General features: G+C 41.9%; 1 protein-coding gene across 5 annotated transcripts in view; it reads left to right on the top strand.

The window, feature by feature from the left end:
- The first annotated feature begins 711 nt into the window (after window positions 1-711).
- The window catches only part of LOC126354250 (inositol polyphosphate-5-phosphatase A), a 311,452-nt gene continuing 299,585 nt past the window's right edge, over window positions 712-12,578 (top strand). For 2 of the 5 annotated variants that reach the window (XM_050003764.1, XM_050003759.1), the window contains exon 1: window positions 712-1,278. In XM_050003764.1, coding sequence (XP_049859721.1) covers window positions 1,216-1,278 — 63 coding nt within the window. In that variant the 5' untranslated portion in view covers window positions 712-1,215. The remainder of the gene's footprint in view (window positions 1,279-12,578) is intronic. The other 3 variants (XM_050003765.1, XM_050003760.1, XM_050003766.1) reach the window with 3 other exon arrangements.

Below are 12,578 nucleotides of genomic sequence, written 5' to 3'. Positions count from 1 at the left end.
ATAATAATAATAATAAATATTTATGAACTAATAAATATTTTGAGACAGAGCTTATAAGGGTGTTGCAGCGTAGGTTGTGCTGAGAAACAGCTGTTAAGCAAAAATTCGATATGGCACGCCGTTTCAGATATAATTAGCATTCACGTCAGCCAGCGCACTGAAATGTGGTAGTTCACTGACGTGTGGGTGTTTATGAGCTACCACTTGTTCGAATACTCATTACTAGTTGAAATGTGCCTTTTTCGAAAGTGATAAATTGGAGCTAGGTGAGCAAAAGCTAAATCTGTCCGGTTTGAGGAAGCCACACAAAGAACGCGTTTGGCTACACTGTCTCTGGCAGGCTGTTTGAATCTGCAGACGCAACGAGTTTACGAACTTCAACGCCAATTAAATCGGAAACGGTGCAAGTGTCGAATTTGTATCTTAACAATTACTTCTCAGCCCAGCCTACCCTGCAGTACTTTTATAAGCTTTTCGGACTGTTTCTGACCACCCTGTAGGCTAAGAAATGTTGTCTACACCGCCTATTATTAGGCACGCGCTTGTTATACTTGAGCAATACAAAGGCTTATTTGTATCACTGTTAATAATATGAGATCGTTAATTTGTGTTTCAAAGTATTAACCATCAAAACTTTAAAAAAAAATCACCAGTTTCACACAGCGTACATGACTCTCGCAACTGCGTGTTCACTTATCGCAATATCGACCCAAATATCTCTCAGGCTGCCTTCGGTGAAACAGTGAGAATAGCTGTGCGGTACTCGTCGCTCGGTGCCATTTTCAAAACAGGCAAATCAAAATGCAAAGTACTTCATGCTAGATTGTTGTACTGAGAGCCGCTGGCAGAACCGATTACGAAATTGTCGTTATGACGACGTGCTCACCATAAGACGTGAACTCGAAGAGAACAGCGAAGTTAGATTTTTACATTAACTAGTGAGCAATGTGATGTAATCGATATTTCATATTGTCCGTTTTTACTTACATGTTTACAGTTTCCGCTTGACGTCTGTAAAGAGGAGGCGTGGCTTAAAACACGCGTTCACTTTGTGAAGTGATTGTGGAGTTGTAAAGAGAAAACAAGTAGCGTAACAAAGGACGATGAGCGTCTCTAAAGGAATTTTTAAGAGTATTCGATGGAAGCGTCATTTAATATGGGTATAACCATTATTGTATTTGGCTGAGTAATGTTTTGGTGCTGTTAGCAGAAGACATGGCGGGGAAACCAACACCAATGTTGTTAGTGACGGCGAATGTTGGATCTATTTTTGAAGATGTAAGTAGTTTTTTTGCATTTTTACACGTTTCTGATATACAGCTACTACTTTGTATAGTACACATCCATGACTACAATCCCGAAATTGGTTGTAGACTAGTAGTAGGTTTCCATTTGGCAGTACCTCTTGTATAAATAACATGCGATCGTAAGCAGATTCCTGTATGTAGTTTGTTTTCTTTTCGATAATATTTCAAAGGTTATATTATGTAGTCATTCCAATCCGGCTAGATTCTTGTAAGGCTTTGATACGTGGCTTAGAGCAATTGCTTCAGATCCCAACACCCTTTTTTCCCAAGTTCAGTATGCGTTAAAATTAATGTTCAGGAATTGAATGTTTCAGGTTGTAGCTTTATTTCTTGTTCGGTTTCAATTAGATTTTAAAATGGAAAAATAATTGAAATCATTTTCACCCCTGTCTTATAATTTACTTTTTCATTCTGCTAGGACTAAGACTGTGGCAATTTTCAAATTCTTGCCTAACTACCCTATCCTGATTAAGGATTCATGTGATATTTTTATCGATTTCTTCATATAAATGCTGAAAGTATTTTTTGGTGAAGTTAAGTTAGTTTTCCTACCTTCGCAAATTGAACCAGTGTTCCAAAACTGCTGGTCACAAAATGTGAAATCCTTATTTTGCTTTCCTGCTAGGTGCTACTTTCTTCTAGTTTGAATTCCTGGTGCAGCAACAACCACTTTCTAACCTAAATAGCAGCAAAATTTAATTAATCTTTGTAGCACCTTGTTTACTGAGCTGTTGACACTTAGCTTTGAACAGAATCCTTCACATTTAATGAAGTGAAGTCAATGTGTTAACACAACCAGATTTTTTGCTTCCACTTTCAATGGATTTGTTGACTTACTACTAAATTATCGCATTCCAGCCTAACTTAGATGTTGGGCTGTGCTACAGATCAGTCTGTCTCCTCGACCAAGATGTCAGGATAGGTCCAATACCACACTTTAATACAATGCTAAGTGATTGTGCGCTTAGTAGAAATTTCACATTATGTTGTCCTAGTGAGTGGATATGATTGTCTCTTGTAGTTTTCCATTTCCTTGCCATTAACTGATGATTGGATCAGCTGTATAAATATATTTGTGGACTGTTGTAAAGTATGGATTTTTATGTGTAACTGCACAAATGAAACAATGGGAGATGGTGAAACCTAGTGCTGATGGTATAATTATTACTGTCCATTAGAATTGATTGTCCACTTAGTTTAACATCATTCTAATCATCTGGTAAATGTGTCACCATCAGCAGTGTTGTAGGAACTCACTGCATTAGATGGTGCAGGGATGTGTAGAATTTGGTGAGGACATAGATGCATTATCTTTATAAAAAGAGACCTGTACAAATAGTGCCTTACAGACACCTACTCATTGGCTTTGAAATATTAATGGAAATGTTAAATGCACTTGAAGTTTGTTGACATTAATTTGGTACCAGTGACTGGAATTTATTTTGTAACTGTAGCAACTTTGAAAAACATGGCGATTCCTTGCAATTTATATGCAAGGAATGATAGCTACGCCAGATTTAGTATGTTGACTCTGCTAGTGTAGAAACAACTACTGAACATGAACTTTGGTGTGTCATAACTTGTTGAATGGCTTTGTAATTATATGCGGCAGCAAAGCACAGTAAAATGCATCGTTGGCTGTTTTATCAAACAGTGCTTATAATCCCTTAACATGTTGCCACCAGACTAATGATTTGTCTCAGGCAAATGACTCTATGTATAAAATCAAATTGTGTGCGAACTATGGCTGTTTACCTGAATATTATTTGCAATTGTCACTGTGTCCCTGACAGGCTACACTATGTTTCCAATTATGTATAAAAATTTCCACTCTCAAAAATATTGGGGTTATATTATGCAGTTTGGAGGAATATAAAAATTATGTGAATGTTAGTACCAGTATTCATTCAGTGCTGACTATATGTCAATATTATTTTAGTGTACTGGAGAATATAACAGTATCTACCAGTGATAGCTTCCCTTGGACTTAACCAGGAGATTAGAAACTGAGAATTCAGCACGATCATTACTTATCACTGAAATTATTCTGTGTAGGCCAAAATAAAGTACGCAATCTGAGAAATCAAAGAAGGAATAAGGTAATGGAGAAGGGTGGAACATGTAATAAGATGAATGCATTGTAGATGGACTGAGGAAGTTGGTTGCAGGATTCAAAGATTAAAAATAACTTACCTAAGTAAGATAGGTAGTTGACATACAGAAACATGCAGGAGCAACATGATTGCTTATAGCTGACAAACAAAAATCGCATGGGTCTGCATGAGATTTGTCATCCAGCAATGGGTATCAGGATTTTGCTGATGATTTCAGTATGTTACTACTTTGAACATTTACAAATTATATGCATCGAGTTGTCTTTAGTTTGTTTTCCAATTCTTACATTTATAAGCATAGAACCAAGGGAGAATGAGACTCTAGAGTTGTGAATCAGCCATGTGCTACTCAGCCATTGTAATAGCTATATTTGAACATTACACGAGTTGGCTGCATTAATAAATAACAGTTCCCAGGCTTTATCTACTTTGTTTTACTTTATAATCACAATGTATGGGATACAAAAGAATCAGGTAGTGTTGATCCAAGCGTAATTCATGATACAATCAGTATCAATAATAGCAGTTACTGTTGGAGGTGGCACAATTTAGATGGATAAGTGTAGAATGACTGACTGATCTCTGCAGGCAGGTTAAAATTGTTGTCTAACAAGAGGCCAGCCCTTGTCACATGGGGTCACCAATCACATGCGCTCTGGACCCTATACTTCATCACATCATCTGTGCTGCTATCTGTGTCACTTCAGGATTGCTAATGATATTCCCATCTATCAGTATACCACTTTCCAAATTTTTCCTTGGTTTCCTTCATAACTACCTCAATGTACATATTGAATAACATCGGGAATAGGCTACAACCCTCTCACAGTCCTTTCTCAACCACTGCTTCCCTGTCATATCCTTAGACTCCTTGTAACTTCTGTCTGGTTTCTGTAGAAGTTGAATATTACCTGGTTTTGGCTGAAGTTTTGGATAACCTTTTGCTCCTTCTATTTAGACATAGGTTTGCCTTTCTTTAACTTATGTTTGAAGATAACTCATTGAATCAAAATTCCCTTGCATGTTCCTACATTTCTCTGGAACCCAAACTGATCTTCTGTAAGCTCATTTTCCTCATTAATCTGCAAATAATTCATGTCTATATTTTTAAAGTATGAGATGTTAAACTGTAACATTGACACCTGTCAGCACCTGCCTCCTCTGGAATACCAATTACTACATTCTTCTTGAAGCCTACGTGTATTTCATCTGTCTGATATACCATGTATATAAGCTGAAATGTTTTTTTGTTATGGCTAGCTCATCCAAGGATATCAATAATTCTGGGGGAGTGTCATCTAAGTCTTATTTCGAGTTAAATTTTTAGTGCCCTTCGTATTCTTCTGACAGTAGTGGTGTTAATTTTCCTTGTACAGCTCCTTTATAGATTCCTTACACTTTTCAGTTTCCCTTCTTTGATTAGTACTGGCTTGCCATTTCAGCTCCTGGTATTCATACAGCTTGTTCTCTTTCCTCCAGAGAAGGAAAGGCTAATTGTTGGACTGCACTGGATATGATTTGAAAACTGGAGAGCATAAGTTCTGTGCATTAGTATCAAGACAGCTCCATAACAAGACTTGCTGCTTCTACCATAGAGCTTTACTCAATCACATGATATACACAGCAGCAGGAGCAACAAGACTAGTGCAGCTGTCTCCATCACATCAAGATATCTGACATAACTGAGATACTCTCTTTGATGGCAGCTATAGATGCTTTATGGAAGGCCCTTAAAAATAATAATCCCAATATTTAGGCCATCATTCTAATATATTTTGTTGTAGCATGTTATTGGGATAAACATATCCAATTTTGTGGTCTGAAATGCTAAGTGTTATGTTGTCAAGTGCTGTCGCCCCCCACAACCCCGCTGTCGCCCCTCCCCCGCTGTCTTCGAACCGCCTTCACCATTCTCTATTATTTCAATCACGTACAGGGCGCGGAAAGAACAAACACACATGTCTTTCCGTACATGCTCTGATTTCCCTTTTTTTTACTGTGGTGATCGTTTGTTCCTATGTAGGTCGGTGTCAACAAAATATTTTCGCATTTGGAGGAGAAAGTTGGTGATTGGAACTGCATGAGAAGATTCTGTCGCAACGAAAAACACCTTTATTTTGATGAGTCGAGCCCAAATCCTGTATTAGATGTCAGTGACAGTCTCTCCCATATGTCGCGATAATACAAAACGAGCTGCCCTTCTTTGAACTTTTTCGATGTACTCCGTCAGTCCTATCTTGTAAGGATCCCACACTGTGCAGCAGTATTCTAAAAGAGGATGGACAAGTGTAGTGTAGGCAGTCTCCTTAGTAGATTTGTTAAATTTTCTAAGTCTCCTGCCAATAAAACGCAGTCTTTGTTTAGCCTTCCCCATGATATTTTCCGTGTGTTCCTGATTTATCGTGTAATCGAAATTTAATGGATTCCTTTTTGCCACCATGTGGATGACCTCACACTTTCTATTATTGAGGGTCAACTGCTAATTTTCACACCGTTCAAATATCTTTTCTAAATCGTTTTGTCATTTGTTTTGATCTTCTGATGACTTTATTAGTTGATAAATGACATTGTCATCTGCAAACAACCTAAGACAGCTCCTCAGATTGTCTCCGAAATTGTTTATATAAATAAGGAACAGCAAAGGGCCTATAAAACTACCTTGGGGAGTGCCAGAAATCACCTCTGTTTTACTCGATGACTTTCTGCCAGTTACTACGTACTGTGACCTGTCTGACAGGAAGTCACAAATCCTGTCACGTAACTGAGACGATATTCCATAAGCACGCAATTTCACTTTAAGCCGCTTTTGTGGTACAGTGTCAAAAGCCTTCTGGAAATACAGAAATGTGGAATCGATCTGAAATCCTTTGTCAGTAGCACTCAACATTTCATGTGAATAAAGATGTTTTCTTAACCCATGTTGACTGTGTTTCAATAGACAGTTTTCCTGGAGGTAATTCATAATGTTTGAACACAATATATGTTCCAGAATCCTGCTGCATTTAGACATTAATGATACAGACCTGTAATTAATTCGATTATTCCTACTACCTTTCTTGATTCTGTGCAACTTTCCAGTCTTTGGGTAAAGATCTTTTGTCGAGCAAATGGTTGTATATGATTGTCAAGTATGGAGCTAATGCATCAGCGTACTCTGAAAAGAACCAAATTGGGATACAGTCTATACCAGAAGACTTGCTTTAATTAAGTTGCTTCACTACTCCGAGTATATTTACTTCTAAGTTACTCGTGTTGGCAGCTGTTCTTGATTTGAATTCTGGAATATTTACTTCATCTTCTTTTGTGAAGGCATTTCGAAAGGCTGTGTTTAGTAACTCTGCTTTGGCAGCACTGTCTTCGATAGTATTTCCATTGTTATCGTTCTTGCTGCTAATATACTTCACATACGACCAGAATCTCTTTGGATTTTCTGCCAGGTTTCAAGACAGTTTTGTTGTGGAAACTGTTACAAGTATCTCACATTGAAGTGTGCTCTAAATGTCTTATCTTCTGTAAAAGATTGCCCATCTTGGGGATTTTGCGTATGTCTAAATTTGGCTTGTTTGTTTCTGCAACAGTGTTCTAACCTCTTTTGTGTACCAAGGAGGATCAGCTGTGTCGTTTGTTAATTTATTTTGTATACATCTCTCAATTGCTGCTGATACTATTTCTCTGATTTGAAGCCACATCTGGTCTCCACTTATGTCATTAATTTGGAAAGAGTGGAGATTGTCTCTCAGGAAGGCATCAAGTGAATTTTTATATGCCTTTTTTTGATCACTAAGCAAAACCGTATGTCATGTAAATTGTGTGATAAAAATTTGCGGACACAGATCTCGTACAATCACATAGCAACAACACAGTCAAATAGCAAACACTCCATGCTGACTGTTGCTTTGAGCACTCTGACTGCAGCATTGCTCTACATTCATACAGTGTTCCACTTGGAGTCTGTCTTGCACTAGTATTAGTGGTTTCACTTAAAAGGTGTTGGCACTTAAAAAAAAAAAAAAAGAAGATGGTTTGAAGGAGCCCCAAGTTGCTGGTTGTAGAGCTCTGTGTCTCTCCTCTGTCCCTGAAACTTGGCAAAGAAGCCTTTCTGGACATCAAAATGAAACAAGGAGGGGAGAGATAAAAAGATGACTTCCAGGATGAAGTTTATGGTGGTCCCCATGCCACCAGACCCCCATACGTTCCACCTCAGAACCTGAGGCAGATATCCCTGTGGCACTGGATCCCCCCACATGACCTTATTCAGAACGGATATGTATTGATGTCAGATCCTCACAACCAGTGGCAGGAGGCTACACTGTGGCATGACGTGCCTCCTTGGTCATTTAATGACACCACAGAATACTGATAGTGTTATCCGCCATTGGAATTGTAGTGGTTTTTTTTCCACCACCTGACTGAGCTATGATGTCTCTTATGCATTCCTCATAGTTTCTGCATTGCAGTCGAGAAAACTTGGTTCCCATCCTTGTGAAAACCTACCCTCTGCAGGTGGTGGTTATTTTAAAAATTGAGCTGACTATGACAGACTGTTTGGTGGAGTTTATTTGTATGTTATGCACTCTGGTTACGGCAAACACGTGCCACTGGCTACGGCAAACACGTGCCACTCAATATTATATTGGAGGCTGTGGCTGTTTGAGGACATCTCTGGATCTTCCCATCTGTAATGTGTGTCTCCTTCCTGATGGTGGAGAACCTACACCAATTTCTCAGGTCCCCCCCATCCTTCATTTTGAGTGACTTCCAATGCTCACAATCCTTTGTGGGGTGGAGCTATGACCACTTGCTGAAGTAAAGCTGCTCAATCTTTCTCTTGAATACCATTGCCCCCACACAGTTCAGTGTGGCATATGGATCTTATTTGTCCATTAATCTTTTCGTTTGCAGTCCTGGTCCTCTCCCTTCCATTCATGGAGAGTCCTTGATGAGCTGTATGACAGTGATCATTTTCCAATGGTCCTATCCTTCCCTCAGCATCACTCACTTGCGTGTCCTCCCACATGGGCCCTTAACAATAACGACTGGGATCCCTTTCCTTTTGCTGTCAGCCTCAGTACACTGCTACTTGGAGGTATTGGTGTGGCTCTGCAGATCACAACCACAACCATTTTATCAGCAGCAGACATAGCACTCACCTGTTCCTCGGTGTACCCCCGTCAGAAGACGGTATCTTGCTGGACTTCAGGGATTGCAGACAGGCCTTCCAACTCCATAAGTGACATCAGTCATCCTTTAAAGCCTCATGCGCAGGTCTGCTACCTAATAAACCAACAGAAATTAGAATGCTCCGAACAGCGTTTTACTACCATTGTATCGCGTAACCCTCAGGTTTACCGCCTCTGTGGTCACCAGTCCCCCACAGGTGTGCCTGGTGTCTCTAAGTGTAGAAACTTAAGGTCTCCCAGTGCCTCCCATATTATGAAACCTGGGAAAAATATAATTGTTTATTTCCTGTCCCAGTGGTATTTAATTTTGCCACTACTGTGGTCAGGTCATAGATGGCGCCTTGAGTATTTGCCCCCCTCAATTCCCTCAACATTGACCTCTTGTAGTGCCACACACAAACTAGTCCTTTGGAGAGATAAGCCTAACCCCACCCCCTCTCCTGTGATTGTTGCAGCACTATCTACGGAGACCTCGATTTCATACACATCGTTGGAGAAGCACGACCTTTCTCCAGCCTGTACCGGAGCCAAGGCCTCCTTTAGGTAATGCTCTTCCACAGAAATCTAAAAGCCAGTGACATGATATCAGCCAGTGGCTAAAGAGGAGATAGAGTGGAGCTCTCTGGACTGCCTGCTGTTCTTCAGTTCCTACTCTCACAGTAGATATCCCAAACCCCTCAAAAAAACTTGGAGAAAAAGAAAAATCTTTGGAGAAGGCCACTCAGGTGGCCCCTAGAGGTGCCAAATCTCCTCCCCCCCCCCTTCCACCATCAGACTTGAAAGTATTATTAAACAACGTTGCCACCCAAGTGTCAGCGATCCTGGGACATGACCCCCCCCCCCCCCCCCCAATCCTTCACATCTAACCTGACCCTAATGTGATAATTCAAAGGAATTGTGGTGGATGTTACTGTTACCGTTCAGAACTGCAACATCTGATGTCCATATGTTCCACAGTATATGCTGCTTCTGAGAAATGCATTTCGCTGGTGATCCTTCTCCAATCCTTTGATGTTACCATGCCTTCTGTCAGAATCACATTGGCTCCAAGATATTGTGGAAGGTGGAATGTCTGTTCATTGTCACATAGATGTCGGTCTTTGTACAACATTGGTAGCAAGTAGCAGCTCAAATGTGAATGAACCCATTGTTTAACATTTGCAGTGTCTATCCCCACCCCCTTTCCCCTGGCATGCCACTAACTTACCTTGAAATGTTCACTTTAACATGACAGGCACTTCCTCCTCCTTTCTGCAACTTCGATGCACACAGCCCCTGTAAGGAAATCCACATTGTCCGATAGGGGCTTTCTGCCTGACACTTTTTTTATCTTGATCTGTGTCTTGTCAATGATGGTTCCCCTTATCAATTTAGTGCCACCTAAGGCACCTTTGCAGCTATCAATCCTTAAAACTCCCCCCCCCCCCCCCCCATCCATCACCAACCCCACCTCATCACAATTTTGTGAATTCACTACAGTTTTCACTATACAACAATCTTTGTAATAGCGATTACTTTCTGATGGTACTGTCACTTCAGTGTTACTGCCCAATTGACCATTTGCTATGTTGGGCTCTTGGAATGGCAGCTGTATACCTCTGCCATCACCTTTATCCTGCCTCCATCGTATTATGTCAACAAGATTATACAAGACATGTCTACTGCGACCACTCCCACCAGTTGAATTCCTATCCATCATTCTGTGGGCTCTCTCCACCAGCGAGTATCACTCTGATGGACCAAAGACATTGGAACAGCTGTTCAGGACTGTGGAAGGGCACTGCAGTGTTGCAAGTGATATCCTTTGTAGACTCCCTGTACCACTTTCCAATGGCTCTGTGCAAAAGCTTGTTTACTTGTGCTAGAGGGCAGTAACGGCACCTTCTTGCGCAGGCGTTGTGGGCCTTGAGCAGCCTATATAGGTGCCGCTGCTTGCGCTGAGAAGTCAGTTCCAGCGAGTTCGTGTACCAGCACTCTCACCTGAAGATGGCGGCCAGTCGGACCGCTGAAATATTGTGTCAGATGACATTATGATCTGGCTGCACACCCGAGAAGAAAATTGTCATTTCTTGCTTAACACCTCATGCCCCATTTTTCTTACCTGGGCCACATCAGGTGGTTCATGACTTTTAGGCGAGTACAAGCTTGGCGAGCATCTAAGTTGCTACAGCACCTCCTTCGTTTCCTTTGCTTCACTCTCCCATCCCTGTCTAACCTTCCTTCTCTTATTTTCATGATGGCAGTCTTTGATGTCGGCTTGGTAGCTTACTAGGTTCTGCCTTCCTTTCTTGGAATATTCTGTAACTCAGCACATTTTTGGCTGAAGTAAATTGTGGTCCCCCTCAGAGTTTGACCTTCATTTTACAGCCCCCAGGGGCTCATGGTTCTGTAAAGAGATCATGCATGGCACACGTGGGCTCCGAGCTATTGCAGCCCATTCTTTCTTCACAGAGTGCATTTCCTTCACCCTGCCCCTCTCCTCATCCTCGTTCCTTCCCCATTGCCCCCTCCTTTCCCTCTCTTGTTGTGCTGATTTATATCAACCTGGCTATCCCCTTGGTTCCCCATGTTGCTTGCAATTTTGTTCCTTGTGTCTGTTCTTTTTGGTGTTTAGGTGCCCGCTTGATGTTTGACTTCCACTTCCAAATTTTCTATTTTTAGTCTGAGCCATTTGGAGAAGAACTCCCTTCCTAGTGCCGACGGTATGAATTCCTATCCCCCCTTCCTTCCCCTCTTCATTCCCCACTGTAGTCCCCCCTCCATCCTGCTAGGTCACCAGCACATTTAGCCTGCCCATGTCGTGAGGCTTTAATACCCATGTGGCTTGAGCCACCTGACAACATAGGGATCACACTACTGATAACATGAACTGTTTCTTCCCCATGTATGCCAAGGAGTGGTTGCTTATCTTCCTGAAGCTTCGGAACTCCCGGCGATGGCCTCCGTGCCAGGTGGCCCTTGCTGTGGCTGGGTGGCACACATGGGGAGAGCCCCTGATTGGAGAGGGCGCTATCAGGGTGATTGCTTGGTGCATGAATCGTATCAAGCTGCAATAATCTGGCTGTTCTCAAATGTTCTCAAATGGCTGTCTCTTCGAATGGTGAAGGATCAGTGACTGGGGCTTCTTGTGACCTGTGGGCCTTCCTTTCCCTGGCTACACCATGCAATTTCCTAGACCTCCCATCCGGGAGCTGCTCTCCCTCCTTGGCCGAAGAAGTGCCCCCTTCTTCAACACCTATCATCACCTACTGGAAATACATCTTGTTTCTTCCTGTTCTTCATTTTGTCTTGCTCTTCCTTGATGACCACTCTCCAGCATTTCGTGATTATCGGGTGTTCTGTTGGAAACTCACCGGGCCCACGGTACCATCTGTCAGGGTCTTCGCATTGGTTCGCTGTGATGTCACTAGTGACTGGGTTCCCCTTCATAACAACCTGTAAGCAATAGTGGTTATTACGCAAATGACTCCGACAATCAACATTTGCAATGTCTACCTCCCTCCAGGTAGGCCACTTCCTTATGGTGAACTGCCTACCTTTATACAGCAACTCCTGCCCCCATTTCTCCTCCTTCGGGACGTCAGTGCCCATCATCCACAGTGGGGGAGTGCCACTTCAACAGGTAGGGGTCCCCTAATTGACCAATATACACTCCTGGAAATTGAAATAAGAACACCGTGAATTCATTGTCCCAGGAAGGGGAAACTTTATTGACACATTCCTGGGGTCAGATACATCACATGATCACACTGACAGAACCACAGGCACATAGACACAGGCAACAGAGCATGCACAATGTCGGCACTAGTACAGTGTATATCCACCTTTCGCAACAATGCAGGCTGCTATTCTCCCATGGAGACGATCGTAGAGATGCTGGATGTAGTCCTGTGGAACGGCTTGCCATGCCATTTCCACTTGGTGCCTCAGTTGGACCAGCGTTCATGCTGGACGTGCAGACCGCGTAAGACGACGCT

Source organism: Schistocerca gregaria, chromosome 3, assembly GCF_023897955.1.
Source record: "Schistocerca gregaria isolate iqSchGreg1 chromosome 3, iqSchGreg1.2, whole genome shotgun sequence".
Lineage (NCBI taxonomy): Eukaryota > Metazoa > Arthropoda > Insecta > Orthoptera > Acrididae > Schistocerca > Schistocerca gregaria.
Note: the sequence above shows the minus strand (reverse complement) of the source record. Positions and strands in the feature narration are given on the sequence as shown.